This window comes from Physeter macrocephalus, chromosome 15 (genome assembly GCF_002837175.3).
Source record: "Physeter macrocephalus isolate SW-GA chromosome 15, ASM283717v5, whole genome shotgun sequence".
NCBI lineage: Eukaryota > Metazoa > Chordata > Mammalia > Artiodactyla > Physeteridae > Physeter > Physeter macrocephalus.
The window spans coordinates 21,107,491-21,127,656 of NC_041228.1; the positions used below are offsets into that span (position 1 = coordinate 21,107,491).

At 37.4% G+C, this 20,166-nt stretch overlaps 1 protein-coding gene across 1 annotated transcript in view; it reads right to left on the reverse strand.

The window, feature by feature from the left end:
* Window positions 1–17,554, reverse strand: part of SLC30A8 (solute carrier family 30 member 8) — a 35,052-nt gene extending 17,498 nt beyond the window's left edge. The window contains exons 1-2 of the mRNA XM_007122720.2: window positions 17,484–17,554; window positions 6,086–6,285 (exon numbers count right to left, since the gene is read on the reverse strand). Coding sequence (XP_007122782.1) covers window positions 6,086–6,285; window positions 17,484–17,554 — 271 coding nt within the window. The remainder of the gene's footprint in view (window positions 1–6,085; window positions 6,286–17,483) is intronic.
* Between the last annotated feature and the right edge of the window lie 2,612 nt (window positions 17,555–20,166).

Sequence of the window (20,166 nt, forward strand, 5' to 3'; positions counted from 1 at the left end):
AATTCAATCATCCAGCCGGGATGTAGTGAGACCTTACTGTGCACATCACAGGGATAGGGTATACAAAAATAAACAAAGTTAAACAAGGCACAGTTCCTCTCTTCAGTGATCCCATAGTCTAACACTCACTGCATAGAAAACAAGCATCACGGCCTGGGCGATCAGAAAGCCACTCTCACTGGGAGCCCTGAAGAACTTTTGAGGCAAGGCTGTGACATGTTCAGATCTGTATTTTTTTTTTTTTTTTTTTTTTTTTTTTTTTTGCGGTACGCGGGCCTCTCACTGTTGGGGCCTCTCCCGTTTCGGAACACAGGCTCCGGACGCGCAGGCTCAGTGGCCATGGCTCACGGGCCTAGCCGCTCCGCGGCATGTGGGATCCTTCCGGACCAGGGCATGCTAACTTAACAACAAAATGATCATTTATTGGCTCAAATAACTGAGAACAAATCTGGGTGGGGTTGGGTCAGGTACAGCCTAATCTTAAGGTTCAAAAAATTTTTGTTGGGGCTCTGCTCTGTCTCCAACTATTGCTATTTCTTGTTCTGCTGAAGACAGACTTCCTCCCGCTCAGCAAAAAAAATGGTGAGCCTCTGGGTTTATATCATTTCAGCATAGTATTTTAAAGGAAAGAGAGAGAGCTTTTTTCCCAGTCTCCCTATATAAAGACCCAGAGACTCTGATTAATCCAGCTTGGTGTCTCACATCCAGCCGTGCCTGTGAACATGAGGTACTTGGGCCAGGAGGACCAGAGCTGCAACCAGGACAATAAGTATGAGAAAGCTTGCTGGGCAGGCAATGCCAGTCCACTGCAAAAAGTGTCACCCAAATGTGGCTAACACATCAGAATCACTTGAATTTCCTTCTAAGAATACAGATTTCTTGTCCTATTGCTGACCTAAGAACTCAAAATCTTTCCAGGTAAGGCTGATATTTACTAACTCCTGGACCGCATTCAATCCCCTCCATCTGAAAGGCCCTTCTCATCTCCCTCTTAGTCACCTCTCCATTCCTACTCATCCTTCAAGGCTTTGCTCAGATCCCATATCCTGTAGGAGGACCTCCCAAATTCCCAAAAGTCATCTGAGAATACTACCTGCTTTCTCTGACATGGTCAAAAATGGTTTTAGGAAGGAGGTGAGTTGTGGGTTGGGGTCTTGAATGATGGTCAGGGTTTTGATGACTATGGAGAATGAGAGAGTTTTCCATGTAAATCAAAAGGCATAAGCAAAAGTTATAGAGACCTTAAGTGCAATGATTATTTTGCATAGAATGAATAAATAGCTGAAACAGAAGAGTCATATAGGAAGTAGTAAAAGAAAAAGATTGATAGTCAGTTTGGCAGGCAAATGGTGGAATAACTTGAAAGCCAAAGTAAGAATTTTTCATTTTGTGCAGGATGCCAGAGTTTTCCAATATATTGATCTCTCCTCACTTGATGCAGCTGAGTAGGGCCTACCACAGAGAGGGCCCCTGAACCAGCCTCTTTCTGCTACAAGAATGCTCGTCAGTTTGCCGCTGTGCTCAGTAAAATTTACTATGCTTGACATGATGGGAAAAAGGTTGTGAAGGACTGAAATGGCAAACGTGAGCCACTGAAGAATTTTGAGAACAGAATTAACACGATGAGAGCAATGTTTTAGGAAAATTAGCTCAACATCAATACAGCTCAAATTCCAAATGATTTTCTGTCAGTATCCACTTAATTCCTTTACTGACAACATCACTTTCTTCTGACCCTAAAGACAGATTTGAACTCATAGACTAATTATTAGGAATGAGAAGGAAAGGAGGAGATTGATTTGCTCACTCCAAGTGAATAGCTTCCCATTTCCCCTCTAAAAATTTTAGAAACAAATTGACAGGGCATACGGAAAGGTACAAGGAGAAAACTGAGTTTTGTGAATGGGAGGCCATCTTATTTCAGAATATTAATTAGATATCAGCTGGGGAGAATATGCATCTATTCTCAGCATCCACATGATTTCCGGGAAAAGCAAGAGAAGAAAGTTGTGCAGAAAACAAGCCAGTTTATACATCCTGCTGAGCTGTGTTTGCATGGGGCTGTGCCAGTACTTTATTTGGAAGGCTATGAATGTCCAGAACGTCAGCTTTTCAAATCATGTTTCAAATGGATTATGTTTTTTAGATTTTCCGTTTTGTTGATCTCTTACGTGAGCAATTGAAAATTGTCCATAGTCTCATGACTTTCAATAATAAAAAAGAATGCCCCTCTAGTGTAGATATCAATGGATTTCCAGAGGGAGTTTTCCAGATTGGAGCTGCTAAAAGTAAATTCTTTGCAGCTCTATCAAGCTATTAAGTCATTCATTCAAAAGACTCACCCTGGCTCTAGAAATTGTGTGGTATCAACTTTTAAAAAAAATTTTAACTGGAAGGTTATTTACCAACTCTGGATTCATCTTGGACAGGATTGGGTCTAAGCTGTCTTCCAGTTTTCAAAAGCTATAAAAGTATACGTGTATAGGTCAGGAGACTTCATAACTTGAAGAAACTAATTCTAATTGCTTGTTATTATAGTGCTAAAAAAGGAAAAAAGCTTAACAGCTTCTCCTCCACTCTCAGATTATTATTAATTTAGCACTCTTTTGGGGTAATAAAGAGAAAATGAAGCCAAAATATTGGTAAGAGAGTGTAACAAGTTATAGTGGTAAGAGTGGTAGTAGTCTATGGTACTATATAGGTAGCTTATAGTGTTCTTGTTAATTTTTTGGTAAAAAAAAATTATAAATAAGATACCACAGCATACCAAAATCTTTAGATTAAGTTTATAGCTGTACATAGCTTTATTATTAATAAAAAGAAAGGATATAAATATGTTAAATAAGGATATAACTTAAGATATTAAAATATGCAATAAGACTACAACTCTGAGAAAAGAAAGAGGAAATAAAAATATTTTTAAAGCCAAAATTATGAATTAGAAAACAGAAGGAAAATTAATAATATATTCAATTAAAAATATATATATCAATAAAATAAAGGAACGTTTTATCAAGGAAAAGAAGTAAAAATATACAAACAATATTAAAATGAGAAAGGAGCTGGAATAAATAAGAGAATACCAATATAAGACTATCATGTTCCATTGTATGATAATAAATTTGACAATTTCAGTGAGATGAATGACTTGGGAGATTTATAAATAACCAAAATTTACTCAAGAAGTAGAAATTTTGAGTATGTCCATGAATGAGGAAGAAGCTAAAATATATGAAAAAATTATCTCCAAGAATGTCTCTGAAGTCAGACAATTTATCAGGGAGTTCTTATAAAGAAAGAATAATTACAATGTCATATAAACTGTTTTAGCTTTTTTATAGAGTTGGCCAAAAAGTTCGTTCTGGATTTTCCTTAACATCTTATGGAAAAACCCGAATGAACTTTTTGGCCAACCCAGTATATAAAAAGGAAATTATTAAAACTAAACTTTTCATTTTAATATGCATAACTCAGATTTAAAAAACGAGAAAAATAGCTCCAAAACAGAAAACTATAGTTAAATTTCAATAATCAAAAAAATTAGAATGATTTTTCAACGTAAAAATCCTAACAAAAATATTAGTGACTCAGATTGAGCAATGCCTTGAAAGAATGGTCCACCAAGGTCTAGTCACCATAGTGAGAGCCTAAGAACATGAGCTCTGGAATTCAGACTGCCTGCTCACTGATAGGTATGTTGTTAAAGTCGAGTGCTTTACTCTTTGTGCTTCAGGTTTATGGTCTATAAAGTGCAATTCGTAATAGGACCTACCTCTCAGGAATTTCATCAGGATTAAGTAAGGTGATACGTAGAAAGCACTCATCACAGTTCCCAGCACATAGTAAGCATTAAACAAATATTAGCTGTTGTCATCATAATACAGAAATGCATCATGATCTCTTAATATAATACACATCAACAATGGGTAAAAAAGTTTTAAAACAGAATGAATTTAAAAGATAAGGTTTTTGATAAAAGTCAACACTCATCCTTGATTATCCATTAACCATTAAAAAACTAGGACAAGGAGAATACTTCATTAACATAATAAAAATACTTAACCCCTCAGGAAACATTTCACTTAACAGCTAAAGAGTTGAACATATGATTTGATTTAGCATATTATTTAACATGATAAAAATATGAAACATACAGAAGAGACATAACTATTGAAAGCAAGGAGAAATATAATTTTTTTTAACAAGAGAGGATTATCTCCTAGGAGGAAAGATGAGAGAGGAACAAGGAAAATTAACTGAGATACATTTAGAATGACAGTAGTTCAAATACACTGTTGAGTACAAAATGAATATACAAAATGAAAACTTTCCAAAATCCAAAAAGTAACCATTTAGAAAGCAGGACATGGGAAAAGGAAGACCCCACTCACCTCTGGAAAGAATAAACCAAACACAAAATAACTATAAATAACTCTAGCAAGAAGTAGGTTGTCCTTGTGTTAAAACAAGCAAACTAAAAACATAAAACCTTAACTTGATGAGAGATGTAGACTATCTGGATAAATGGAGAAACATACTGTATTCCTGGAGGGAAAAACTGAGTATTTTAAGAAGATTTGTGTTCCCAAATTAATTTATATAACAATAAAATCAAAATTAGATTTTGGAGGAAACTGAACAAAATTATTCTCATGTTTAATTAGAGTAATAAACAGGAATGAACAGCCTTTACCTTTTTTCTGTTAAACAAAGGATAATGAGGAAAGAACAACAGATATTATAACATGTAAATCTACCTGAAATATGTTACTACTGACAGAGATCAGCAGCACAGATAAAACACCTTAGAACCTAACTCTATTATTTATAAAAATTTGATAAATGATAAAAGTAATATGGAGAAAAATCAATGGAGGAAATAACAAATTATTCCATAAATGATGTGTAAATCTTTGTTAGCTCTTTAGAAAGAGAATTTTCAATGCTAAGAGCATAGATAATTTCACATTGATTTAAAGTAAATGCAAAAAAATTGAACAACAACAAAATGATATTTATCTTCTCAGTAGATAGGAAAGGCTTACTAAGCACTAAAATAGTGAAAGAGTAGGTAAAGAAATCAGCTCAAAATGAAATGTTTGATACAATTACCTCTATAAAATTGGAAACTTCTCTAAGTCAAACCAAAAAGTAAACAAAAACTAAAAAGTAAACAACAAACTAGAATAGTATTTATAACAGATATAACAAAAGTTTAATAACTATATAAAGAGCTCCCAGAGATCAATATAAAGAATTACAAATTATCTGAAAAAACAAGTGAGCCACAGATATTAAGAGGCAAATAGGAAATTCATTAACAGAGGGAAATACAGATCGTTAATAAACATGCAAATAATATTAATAGTAACAAAGGAATGCATATTAAAATAAAGCCTATTCCTCTATACATTAGCACAGATTTTTGAAAGATTAAAATAAGTTCTGGGAAAGATTTGGAGAAAGACTCATTCTCATGTAGAGCTGGCAGACATAGGAATTGTTTCAAGCTTTCTGGATAGCAGTTTGGCAATGTGCATAAAGAAGTAATAAAAATATTCATGTCCTTCAACTAGTTATTTCCACTTTTAGGAATCTCTTTGAAGGAATTATCCAGAAAAGCAAGCAGAGTTTTATTCCAGATTTTTCATTGCAGCATTGTCCATAAGCAGGAAAAAACTCCCTAAATTTCTAACAAGAGAGAGATGGTTATGTAAATCACAGGAGAGCATATTATAGAATATTGTTCAGGCATAGAAATGTTTTTGAAGAGTATTTGATGGCATGGCCAAAAGCATTGTGTGCTCTCAGTTATGTTTAAAAAAATTGTGAGCTATGAATAGAAAATATACTGTAGAAAAATACTCCATAATGTTATTGAAGATTATCACTCAAAAGTGGGATTGTGATGAATTTTATTTTGTTTCCTTCTGCTTTCCAACGTATCTAAAATGAGCATATTGTTACTTTATATTTACAGAAAATATTCAGTCTTTTTTTAAAAGAACTTAGGCAACTCTCCTGTAATGATGCAGGGTTTTGTTTGTTTGCTTGTTTAATCAGAGAAGTCTTGAGAAATACTCACCAATGACCTCTGCAATCATGAAAACTAAGCATGTTCCTGAAGCAGCACAGAGTTTCCACTTGGCGTAGACTTGCTCCTTTGCCCTGTTCTCTGTGGCCTTGGAGTTGCTGTGGCAGTGATACATGGCTCCTGACTCTGGCTCCTCTGGCTTCTCTCCAGGATGTTGATCTTTATTCAAGGGTTTCTGCTGGAGTTCCATGCTGAGGATGAGTTTGACAGAAGCAAGAAGTGAACATGGTTGCAAATAAACCTCTCACTGACAGCCCTACCCATTATCAGAACTGCTATGAGGACATTTGCTGACTAGCTAGGAACTTATAATTCATGGCTCCTTCTACAAGAAATATCAAATGTAAGGAACAAGCAAGAAATTTCCTTCTGAATTCTCAACTACAAAAAGAGTTTTGCTTTTATTTAGGCAAGCTCTTATTCAGTCTATACTACCAGTGATTAAAAGAAAGTAAAGGAAAAGGAGAAAGGAAGCAGATACATTTTGGTGCATTTCCTTCACAGTCACTTCACTTTGAAAACATTTTGGACACTGCTATAAATTTTAAAAGGGGCAGTAATGAGGTTATTATTATTAACGAGTAATGTGCATATGAGCCAGCCTGGTGATTCAGACACTCACTATTGCATGGCAACACTCTCCCTTTCTTCTGCACAGCAACACTGTTAATAGATCATAGCACTTTTTCCTGCTGAGTCCATACGAACCCTCAGAAACCTTCTTAACACAGCTTTGCAGAAATCTCTACCAATCTATCAAAGTTGTAATGAGAGTTAAACCTACTTATACTTCCCAAAGCAGGCAGTGCCTATCAGTTCTATTCAAATATAAAGCATTTATAGAAATATAGAGCCATTTATAGAAATATAGAATTTCACAAATGCAAAGATTGTGGATAACATTTAGTCCAACCCACAGTTTCTTACCTGAAGTAATTAAGATTCAGAGAGGTTAAGTAATTGCCTGAGGTCAAATAGCCAGGAAATGGGAGAGCTGGGACTCCAAGCCTAGTGTTTTTTCCACTATGCCCACACTGACTCTCTACCTGAACATCGGTACACCTGAAACCAATTTTTACTGATGCCGTGATCTTGAACTAATTAGATTTGTATTTTTTAATAAACTTATTAGAAGACATTAATAAGATTCTTAGGAGTAAGAACTTTACATTCATGACTCTAAAAGGTATAAAAATGGAAATAAATTATTTTCCTCCACTTGAAGAATTACTTTGTCTTATCACCATCCACAAAAAGATCTGATGGTTTTGGCTTAAATGATGATTATTATTACAATTCTAATTATCCTTATATTTGGGGGGTTTTCCTGAATAAAATAACATACATATTCATTATAGAAAACCTGGACTTACAGAAAGGCACAAAGCAGAGGGAAAAAAATCACTAATAAATTACCACCAAGAGACAACTATTATTGACAGTTTTTTTGTTTAGCTTTGTAATAAATAAATACTGCTTTTACTTAGAGTCCATATTAATTAGGATGTTTTTGATAGCAAGTACAGAAAACAAAGCTCATGCTAGGTAAATTAACAAATGGGAATTATTGGTTCTGCACCTGAAAACATCTAGAAGTATTAGGCTTCAGCCTGATTTATCAAAGCTCCAGATCCATTGCTCTGCAGTTCCCAACTACTCTTCAACCTCAGGCTGGCTTTCCTCATGTAGTGGAATAGTTGCCCAAGATAGTCAGGACTGTGTACTTGTTTTTTCTTATACAGAGATAAAGAGTGTTCATTCTCCCAACTGCAAAACAGGAGTCCTGAGTTGCATGCTGATTTGGCCAGCCTCTGTAGCCAGAGGACTATGGATGTGTTAATTGGCTTAGACCTTGTTACAGCCAGAAGATTGGCTAAACCCAACAACGCTGACTCCTGGAGCTGACAGCGGGGTAAATGCTACCCAAATCACATGACTGCAACTCAGTGGGGATGGACTGGAATAGATTGTGGATGAAATGACAGTGTTACAATAGGATTCCGCCAAAGATACAGCTTTGGAACCTAATTTTTAACTGCATATATTGTTAACATTTTCTCAATTTATTAAATATTCTATATCATTAGTTTAACATACAGAGAGCATTATATTTAGTATAGATATGTCACAACATAAGTAACTATTTTCTATTATTGAACAATTGACTCTTTTCCAATTATTTGGCACCACTGTGATTCATATCCTTATAGTTATCCTTTGCTAAATATATTATTATCTCCTTAAAATGCAATCCTGAAAGGGGAATTACTTGGCTAAAGAGTATCTACATTTTGGGCTTCCCTGGTGACGCCGTGGTTAAGAATCCGCCTGCCAATGCAGGGGACATGGGCTCGAGCCATGGTCCGGGAAGATCCCACATGCCGCAGAGCAACTAAGCCCGTGTGCCACAACTACCGAGCCTGCACTCTGGAGCCCGTGAGCCACAACTACTGAGCCTGCATGCCACAACTACTGAGCCCGCCCGCGTGCTGCAACTACTGAAGCCCAAGCAACCTCGAGCCTGTGCTCTGCAACAAGAGAAGCCACTGCAGTGAGAAGCCCGCGCACAGCAACAGAGAGTAGTCCCTGCTCGCCGCGACTAGAGAAAGGCCACGTGCAGCAACGAAGACCCAACGCAGCCAAAAATAAATAAATAAATAAATAAATAAATTTATTTTTAAAAAAAGAGTATCTGCATTTTTAAGTATTTTGATGTATATCGCCAAATTGTCTTCAGAATGTTTTTGCCGATGATGTTAATAGCACTCAGGATTTTGAGCAATTCTAAGTAATCTTCATATTGGAATAAGAACTATTTGGCAAGAGGCACATAGAGTACTCATACCTATAAATTTTCACCTTTGTAATGTGATACATACCTTGATAATAAACAACCGTATAAGGTAGTAGTGTTAGTCACCAATGGTCATCGACTCAGAGGGGCCAGAGAACTAATAAGAAAACATGGTGGAGGTTTCCTTTTTCCTTGTGCTGAGAAGGCAGTGTGAGCAGGACAGGGTCACCAAATATTCTGGCATTGTTCATATGACCACTCTGGCCATATGAAGCTTTACTTTATTTTCTATTTTTCGTGAATCTTGTGGGCAGAGAAAACCAGGTGGTGAGTGACTGAGAGAGAACTTATCCTGGAACAGTTTAGAAGGCAGACCAAGGCAGGAATTCCACCAGGGGAACAGCCTGTGATCAATGCCACAAGAGGAAAAGTGCAAGAAACCTGGCCAATTTTTACTTTTAAATGCTGCTACCTTGTCCTAGACCTAAGATTAACCAATCTGGATACATTTTGAGCTGAGATTGTTCCTTGAAGCACTAAGCCAGAAATCCAAAGCAGGACTGAAATTGGATACAGTGTGTTCACATGTGTGTGTATGTGTTTTATGAGGGGAGATGGGAGTCCACCGTCTTCGCTGGGCTCCTGAAAGGGTCTGTGATTCCAAAAGAAGTTAAAAAACTGAAGTCAGGGCTTCCCTGGTGGCGCCGTGGTTGGGAGTCCTCCTGCCGATGCAGGGGACACGGGTTCGTGCCCCGGTCTGGGAAGATCCCACATGCCGCGGAGCGGCTAGGCCCGTGAGCCATGGCCGCTGAGCCTGCACGTCTGGAGCCTGTGCTCCACAACGGGAGAGGCCACAAAAGTGAGAGGCCCTCGTAACGCAAAAAAAAAAACAAAAAAAAAACTGAAGTTAAAATATATTCCTCATCATGTCATAAGAGCAAAGTGGTCTAAGTGTCTCTAGATGCAGTACAGGCTCTTGATCTGAAAAGTGATGCAAATTCTAAGAAGAATTTTAAAATGAAGGTTCTAAAAAGCAAATGCTAGAATGCATCAAAATATGAAATGTGAATTTACTTTCAAAGAATAAATCACCAGAGGTCACTGACGCTTTGAAGAGTAGGAACAGTCGGCCAGAGCAAAGAAACTTACTGTAGCATCAAAAAGAAAAAACGGGGAGAAACAGAGAAGAAAAATAGGGAAATATTACAAAAGTTGATGTCAATAGCCTAGAACTTAGAGTTCATCTCTTGAAATAAGAATTAGAAAATGGAGCTTTATTTTGTGATCTTGGAGAAGCATTTTTTTTTTTAATTTTGTATCTTATTTTTGTCTGTTGGTAGAAGTCAAACCCCTTTGGTTCTATATCTCTTAAGTGGAGCTGATAATATTTGTCACACTCTTACTTCACATGTTGACTATATAAAATCACTTTGTTTTTGTACTTTCACATTACCTTTCCCAAGAGCCTTAAATCACTCCTCCTGTTGGGAGAGGAGATAAAATCTTACGTCCTGCCATGCATTTCCAACACTTCATGTATTCATTCATGCAACAAATGTATTGCCTGCCTGCACCATCAGAGGTGCTAATGATACCATGCCTTTGAAACAAGCAAAGTTCTTGACCTAAGAAGCTTATATCCTAGCAGAGGGGAACACAGCAAACCAGCTGATAGTAACAGAGGCTGTGTAGTATCATGGGCAGTGACTGGGAGAGGAAAGGTGAGGCTACCTGAAATAGAGTGGTAGGGGAAGGCACCTCTGCAGATGATATCTCATCAGTAACTTAAAAGATAACCAGGAGCAGACCCACATGAAGAAGGAACATCACAAGCAGAGGGCATTGCTGGTGCAAAAGCCCAAAGGCAAGAAAGAACTTGTCTTGTTCAGAAGCTTGTCTTGAACAGAAAGGAAACTACATAGTGGCCACTGTAGCAAGAAGAGAGGGTGAAATTGGATGAAGTCAAAGAAGTAGGCAGAAGTCAGATCATGCAGAACTCTGTGGGCCATTGTAAAGGGTTTCATTTTCTTCAAAATGTAAAAGGAGGAAGTTGGAAAGTTTTGACTAGAGAAGTAACATTATGTGGTTCACATTTCTAAAATGATCATTTTGGGTGTTGCTTGGAATGCTAGAGTATAGTGAGCAAAATATGGAGACCGTTTATTTGATTAAATGTTATGAGGGAGTGGAGAATAGAAATGTTCACCTAACAGGTGTAATTTCTTGTCCCAGACCAGCTATCCAATGTTCCACCCCTTTTTTAAACAGCTTTATTAAAATATAATTCATATACCACCAACCCATTTAATGTGTATGGGTTTAAGCATATTTACAAAGTCATACAACCATCACCACAATCTAATTTAGAACATTTTCATCACCCCCAAAATAAATTCCATACCCAGTAAATCCCCAGTCTTCTTACACACAATCCTACCTTAGGAAGTCGCTAATCTTATTTCTGTCTTTATAAATTTTCCTATTCTGGACATTGTCTATAAATGGAATCATACATTATATAGATTTTGTGACCGGCTTCTTTCACTTAGTATAGTGTTTTCAAGGTTCATCCATGTTATAGCAAATATCAGTACGTCAGTACTTTATTCCTTTTTATTTCCAGATAGTACTCAGTTGTATGGATATACATCTGATGGACATTTAGGTTGTTTACATTTTTTCAGCTATTATGAATAATGCTGCTTTGAAAATTTGTATACAAGGTTTTGTGGAAGTATGTTTTCATTTCTGTTGTATGTTTTCATTTCTATTGTTTTTCTATCTGTGGAATATTGAACTCATAGAATAAGTTGGAAAATGTTCACTCTTTTATTTTTTGGAAGAATTGATATTAATTCTATTTTACATCTTTGGTAGAAGTCATCAGTGAGACATCTGGGCTTTCTTTGTGTGAAGCTAATACAATCTCTTTACTTGTTATTGGTCTACTCAGATTTCTATTTCCTCTCGAGTTTGGTAGCTGATATCTTTCTATGAAGTTTTCCATTTCATCAAAGATTACATGCATTTTATTTTATGTGATTTATCTTTAAATCAATTAAGAGAAAAAAGGAGAGTAAATATTCTGTCTTTTATAATTATCTACATAATTACCTTTACTGATGCTGTTTGATTTTTTGTGTGTTGACTCCAGTTAATGGCTGGTGTCATTTGTTTTAAGCCTGAAGAATTTCCTTTACTATTACTTGTAAAATGAATCTGCTAGCAAACAGTTCTCTCAATTTTTATTCATTTGGGAATTTCTTTATTTCACCTTCATTTTACAAAGATAGTTCTGTTGGATAAAAGTTGATTGATTGGCAGGGTTTGTTTTTTCTTTCAGTACTTTAAATATGCCATCCCACTGCCTTCCAGTCTCCTTTGTTTCTGATAGAAGTCAGCTGTTAATCTTACTGAGAAACTCTTGCTCACGATGAGTCTTTTTTCCTCTTACTGCTTTCAAGATTTTTCTGTGTGTTTTGCTTTCAATATTTTAACTATGATGTGTGTGTCAGAGTATAGATCTGTTTGCCTTGATTCTTCTTAGTTTGTTGACTATCATGGATGTATAAATTAATATTTTCACCAAATTTTGAAATTTGTTCCTTTGAATGTTTTTCTGCTCCTTTTCTGCCTCCTCTCTTTCTGGTATTCCCATTATGTATATGGTAGGACATTTAACTATGTACCACATTTCTCTGAGGCTCTGTTAATTTTTATTCATTCCTTTTTCTCTCTGTACTTTATGTTGCATAACTATTGACCTGTCTTCACAGTCACTGATTCTTTCTTCTGCCAGCTCATATCTACTGCTGAGTCCCTTTGTTCCATTTATTGTACTTTTCAACTTCAGAATTTGGTTATTTTTTATAATTTCTATCTATTATTACTGATATTCTCTATGTGATGAGACGTTGTCATCATGCCTTTCTTTAATTCTTTAAACATGATTTTCTTTAATTCTTTGAACATATTTACAATAGCTGCTTTAAATCTTTGAATGCTAAGTTCAGCATGGGGGCTCTTTCAAAGGCAGTTTCTATTACCTGCTCTTTTTACTGTTATTTTGCATAGGTTGTCATATTTTTCTGGAAACTGGATGTTTTAGGTAATATATTGTAGCAATTCTGAATACTGATCCCCAGTGGGCTTGTTATTGTTGCTGCTTACTTGTTTGCTTTTTTATTTGGTTAGTGAATTGGCTTGTCTAGTTCAGTGGAGTATTTTCTTTGACCTTCCCTGCTGTGTAGACTCTATTGCCATTCCTCAGAGAGGGCAGCCTTGGACATGTGCACAGTTATCCTTACCTCCCCCTACCCCCTTTCCCAGGGATGGTGATCATTTTAATCATGTTTGCCTTGACTGTCTTTTTCCATGCTATCACTGTTAAGCTTCTGGCTGCTCTGCCTGTGTTGGTATCACACTCAGCTCTTGTCCTCCTTAATAACTTGCTGATCGCTCTAATGTTTTCAACAGTATCCTGAGGCATACATTACAATATTATCCAATTAAAGTTGGGCCATGTATTAGTCTACTCTAGCTTCTATAGTAAAATACTACAGACTGGGTAACTTAAACAACAGAAATTTATTTTTTCATAGTTCTAGAGGCTAGAAATCTGGTTTTGGTGGTCTTGGCTTGTAGATGGCTGTCTTCTTGCTATGTTCTCAAATGGTAGAAAGAGAGAGCTCTCTGGTATCTCTTCCTCTTTTATAAAGATATTAGTTCTATCTATCAGGACTTCACCCTAATGACCTCATTTAACCTTAATCATCTTAAAGGTCCTGTTTCCAGTATAGTCACATGGGAGCTAGGGTTTTAGTGTATGAATTGTGGGATGACAAAAACAGTCAGTCCATAAGAGCCTCCTTACAGGGATAGTATTTGAGGCTAATCTTTGTGGCTTGTGCCAACTCCAGGAGGGCTCTTTTTACCTGTCTTTCCCTAGCTGTTTCTGTTAAACTTCTAACTGGTCTACCATTTAGCTTGTTGCTCTGATGAAGCAACCAGCCTGCTCTTGATTGCTCAACAGCAAGATGCTCATTGTTTTTGACAGTGCCCTTATGCTTGAAATATCCCATGTTCTGTTCCAAGTAAACTTTTAGGTGATGTATCATCAGTCCTCTAAGGGAACGATGCATAGCTCTCTGTTCTTATAGCCTGATTCTCCCATGGGCAGAACCTCTGCATCACTGCCCCAAAACTGAGAGAAGGAACAGTGACCCACTTATCCTGGAGTGCCACCTCTGCTCCATAAGTGGGTGGTGAAGAACCTCACCCTATGTGTGAGCCAGGACGGGGGTGTTCAGGAGCTTGCTGCTCCTGGACTATGAGTAGGGGTTGGGTGAAGGAAGGGGGCCCCAGTCCTCTTGGCCATGTCTGCATTGAATACAGGTTCTGTAATATGCAGCTGGGGCAATTAGAGATTCCAGCAGCCCTTTGCTCTAGGGGTGAACTGTAGCCCCAGTTCGAAGCTGGGAGGAGAGAGATCCCTGTCTTTTGGCCACATCCAACCAGAGTAGAACTTCCATCACAACAAGCTTGGAGGGGAAAGAGGTTAGTAGGGCAGATCATGGCTCAAATGCCACAGACTCTTGCTTTATACTGAGATTTAGTAGATTTTCTTGAATAAATCTCAGTTTCCTGTATGCCCTTAAGACAATTTCCGGTGACTAAACTGTTGGAGTTTTTTAAATATTATTTTTACCAGTAAAATGGTAAAAATGTTTCACTGGGGAAGGAGGTCCATTGAGCTACTTACACCACCATTCCAGAAGTCCTGCCATCACACACACACACACGCACACGCACACGCACACACACACACACAATTTAAGACTTCACATTGAAAAGATTCCAGTACTTTGTCCCTACCATCTGGCCCTGCCCTCACATTCCCTGCACTTCTTTAATATACAACTTGGGAAGAACAAAAGCTTGTTTCCAGTACCAAGAAAACCATATTGAGTATGTAGGTCAACTTTATACAACTATCTCTTTGCTACCATGACCCCTAGCATTGGGAATCACATCACTGGAAAGGGAATTGGAGGGATTGGTGGGGGAGAGATTACACAATAGCACCTACAGGGCCTAATATTACTACTTCCTTTGCTAAAATGTCTCTAAAATTATGTCCAACAATTCCTGTCATTTATATGCGCATGCCAGCAAGAGATGGAATCCACTGTGCCACCCCTTGAATCTCAGACTTGGGACTTGCTTTAACCCATCAAATGTGGTAAAAATGGTGCTGTGCCAGTTCTGGTCTTAGGCTGTCTGGCACCTGTCAGATTCCACTGCTGCTCTCTTGCTCCCCTGAACTGCCATATAAAAAAGTCCAAGCTAATCTGATCAAATGAGACACCACACAGAGAGAGAAGCCATGGGAAGGAGCACGAAGACCAGTCAAAGGCAACACAAAGACCCCAGACAAGTAAGTGAAGCCATCCTTGACCTTCTAGCACATCCCAGACACCAGCAGAATGCAGCCTCACAAGCAAGCCTTGATAACTCCACATGGAGTGAGAACTCTGATTAATAAAATGATTGTTGTTTAAGCCACTACATTTTGGGGGTAGTTTCTTGCACAACAATAGATAACTGAAGCACTCTTGTTGTGTAATTAGAGAATACAGATTGCTTCTAGATAAGTTTCTTAACAGATGATAACAACTTAAATGGAAAGCTGATGATAAGTAGAAAAATAAAGAAGGAAGGAGAAAAGAGAAGGACCTTCAGGGGACAAAGTTACTTCTGAAATAGAGATAGAACAAAATATATGAGAAAGGAGATTGGGAGAGGTGAGGAAAAGTGAATTAGTGAGGGGATCAAGGTTCATATGAGCTCAGAAGGAAAGAGATTAAGGACCCAGGAGGCCACATGGTGAAAGTGTGTGTGCAGGAGACGGGGAGGGGAGCAAAATTCACAAACAGGAGGCATGGTCCACTTCCCAACTCTGCCATAATTAGACATCCAACCGTTAAAATGGCATTTATTCTCTCTGGAATTCACTTTCCTAACTGGTGAAATGAGGGATCAGGATAAATAATCTCATCTAGGTTCAATTGTTTTTATTTGGAAAAAAAATAAAAATTAGTTTGACAGTTTTTATCATCACTGTATCCTGAAAACCATACCAATTCATGAGGTGAATGAAACCCTATAACCATAAACAGTTGGCTTTATTTGCATAACAGAGTGCTAATGGTCTAGTTTCATGAGAAGGGAAATACTGCTATTTTAATAATGTAGAGATGCTCTATTAATAGTGTCCACAGTGTTAACAATTTGTTGTTCAAAATTTCTACCTGACCTAATGTGAGGCTTTGTCGTTTATGATCTCAATAAATCACATCTAATATTATTTTCTTAGAAAAATAATTTTTACAGTGTGAGATAATAGATGTTCTAGACTCTTTGTCATATATATTTTTTAAGCAAAGTTATAAATATCCTAAGAAAAAGTCCCTTTGCAGTTGCTTAAACATTCGATGCTATCAAACGCAATGCCGCTACTCTTTGGAATATTAATTTGTTTTCATGAAAGACACAAAAACATTACACATATTATTAATGGGTAAGTATTCTCTTAAATTCTGCTTCTAACATGAATTTATTTCAGATTCTCATTCATTTATCTATGTATTCTGAGTGTGTTTCTCTTTGCTCCCCACTTGGATTGAATTCCCCAAATGCACCAAAGTCTCATTCTTATTTGTCTCTGTCTTTGCCAGGAAATTATCTCAGTCAGGAAAACTTTCCTAACCCTACTTCCTATGTAGGGTTTCCCTAACCCTACTCTAACTCCTTTTTATTTTTTCAGTTCTCAGCCTATCACTTCTGAAAAGACCTAGGTTCCCTTGAGGTATTCTTACTGTATACCCCCAGAATAACACATATGCTATTTTGTAATTGCCTCTTTCTTATATGCATTCCACATTAGACTCAGGCTTTCAAGAGGACAGAGATATAGGACTAGGAATATTTTAGTCTCCAGTATATATACACACGTTCAATCAATTATTGTTAAATAAGGGGGAAATGAATGAATATATTGCACATGGCACTGTGGGAGATAGTAAAAAGAACTAGAGCTATGTAGAACATTAAGCTCAGCTATATTTATTATAGGTGTGTATATGTGATAATGATATTATATAATTAAGAAAGTAGCAATTAACTTAAGATCAGTGTGACCACAATTTGTCACGTAGTTGAAAAGCCTTAATTCTTTCTAAATATAATTTAATAAAATTTACTATCTATCTTAAAAGTGTGAATAATTGAGGAAAAGAAAGGAAAACACATCAGATTGTATGTGTCTGTTTTTTAGAAGAAAATCTACAGATGAAAAATATACTAATAAAATATGTCCTTCGTACACTCAGGATATTTAAGGAAGCAAATCAACTCTACAGAGTATTGCCTTTTTCAGGATAAGAATTATATAACTTGGCCAACAGTTTATAAAATTTTACAAAACGCCCCCAAGTTGCAACAGCAAAAGTTTCCAATTCTGAAGCAGTAGGATCTAGGGACTTAGTGAATACTCAAGACACAGAGAATTGTGAAGCAGTATCAGATGTCGGTTACCTGTCTAGTGTGAAGGCGTACCTCTTGGTGGCTTTGTCATTCACAAGATAAGTTCTTTCAAGAAACTCCATGGTGGCCAGGATAAAAGATTTTGGTGTTGGTGGTGGTGGTGGTGGTGCTGTTATTGTGGCGACGGCTGCTGCTCTTTAACTCACTGTCTAGTTTTGGAAACAAAACAGCATTACGATTATTCACACACTTTCCAAAGAAAAAATGAAAAGGCTTCCGGGATTACAATAACAAGCCTCCCACGTCAATGTTCTTGATTGATCTGCTAAAACTACAGTCTGTTTGGAATGTTACCTGGCTTCATTCTCTCACCCACAGAAACTACCTTCCTGCAGGTAGGATCACATGACGTGTATGGGTACGCGCGCGCACTTCCCACGCCACCTGATTCCACTGTGCTGTCTAGGAGGTAGAGGAGCTCAAGGGTTACCCGCTAATTGCTGATGTAGGGATCTGGTCTTCAGAGCACACTTGGGCGAGCTCAAACAGCTGCCTTTCTGTACACTAATATCTTTTCCCTCCTCTTTAAATTTCCTTTTTTTTTTTGGCAGTGGGTGGGGAGGTCTGTTTCTGAACCTAAAAGCATTTCTCCTAGGATTTAGTTCTAAAATGCCCTCTAAGCATCTGTCAAGATTTACTTCTCTTCTCCTAGGACCATTTGGGGATTTCACTACTGAAGAGGACATGGATCATTAGTTACTGAAGTCTCTAATCTGAAACAGTTCCTGGTGCAGCAGCTTTGAAACCCTTTTGACAGACAGGAGAAGGGCAGTCTCAGCTTCTAAATAAATAACAGCCCTCAAGCACAAAAGAAACAGAATGAGCTGTGTTCTCCCTGGCCAGGGTACCCTCTGCTGAGGATAAAAGACCAGCCCAAGGAACCCCTACCAGGCAAACCCATCACAACTCTTAGAAATGGGCTCTTCTGAGTTGATCCCAAGAGACCTTCAACCCCCAAACTCCTATGAATTTTATTTCATTACAAAGAACTTTCCTTTCCAAATAAGAGAAAGGACTGTAGTCCAAGGACAACAGCCTCGTCACACGGCAGGCATTTACATGTGGGCCAAAGAGCATCCAAGACCTGTAGAGATGCATGCAGGGGCAGGCGAGTGCAGAGAGGAGAAGAGGGCGTAGACCCTCCACCTCTAAGTCCTCATTTCCTTCTTCATCTGTTGACACTAAGTCCCTAGGGAGAGCACTCAGAGTGGTGTAGTCCTGGAGTAGTCCAGTGGCTCAGCATCTTGGGAATCTGCCCATACGGCTGAGCAGAGATCGCCCACAGTGACCTAGTAGAATAAATATTGTCTCCTGTAAGGAAAGTGGGATTCAATGGCAATGGCTGTAAGCAGTGAGAGGAGAAGTCACCTTTGGCTGAGCGTGAGAACACCAGGTCTTCTATCACATCCGTCGTGAAGCTGTACCTCTTGTCGATTTTAAGATTTCAAACACTCTCCTCTGGAACATAAATTCTAAGGTCTTTTCATATGGCCCCATAGCCTACCTGGTCATTAACTTTGCTCTGACAGATGGAAACTGGAGAAATGGCTCTGGGAGGCCATTTTTCTTTGCAGGAGAAATTCTGGGTCTAGTAAAGTATTTCCTTCCCTTACATTCTTACTCTTAACTTTGCCAAATAATAGGCTATTCTGTGGAGGCAAAAGTAAGAAACCAGAAAAGAATTACTAATCTATCGTGTGATGTGTTGCCATACTTTACAATGTGAATCAATTGTGAGTAGTTTCTAGCACATAATAAGAGAAAAAGAATTCGAGTGAATGAGTGTCAAAAAGTGAAGAAACTACGTAAAACCAGGCTGAAATCCATTAAAGATTAGTGCAAAGCAGAGGAGATAAGAATTATTTAAATGCAGGAAAGAGAATATTTGGCTATAGATTTCAACAGGGGAAAAGCAATCTGGAAGTTTGAGGTTCCACACCATAAGTTTGGTCGCTAGCCCATATATAGCTGCACATATGTTTATGATTCTATGACTATGAAGATATATACTATTGATAGTTTGTTAATGTGAATTGTTTGTGAGGCAAGGATAGAATGAGGATATATGAGAAGGGCAGGGTAGGGCTGATATAGAAAGGGTAAGGTGGAGATGGGAAAAGAGGAAATGGGAACCCAAGCAAAAAAGGACAAGAAAAAAAAATGTATTCTATGATCTTTCCTGTTTATAAGTTGAAGTATATATATATATATATATATATATATAAAATTGCCATTTTTGTAGACCCAATATAGTCTAAAATCAGCAATTTCATATGATTCTACTTAAATATATATGCACCATGTATACATACTTATAAAATGTATATGTGTACATGTGTGATACATTTAAAAATAAAAAATTACGTGTGCATGCTTTAAAACTATAGGGAAATTAGGTACTATTTTCCTCAAAGTTTTGTGAATTTCCAAGTGCTACCCTTGGAGAAAACTACTCTACTATAAATCAAAGCTTCTGGTATAAGAGCAGGGAACAGTGGATTACAACAAATAAAACTTTTATGTTAAAGAAAAGTAAGTTTTGCTACTACAAATTTAGATGTAAAGTTATGATAAGAATTGTAAGCATGTTATGTTATGTAAAATACTCATCTGTTGATTAGCTTATCTTATAACCCCCTTTTTAACTGCACCATCATGCCCTTTCCCCCCAGTA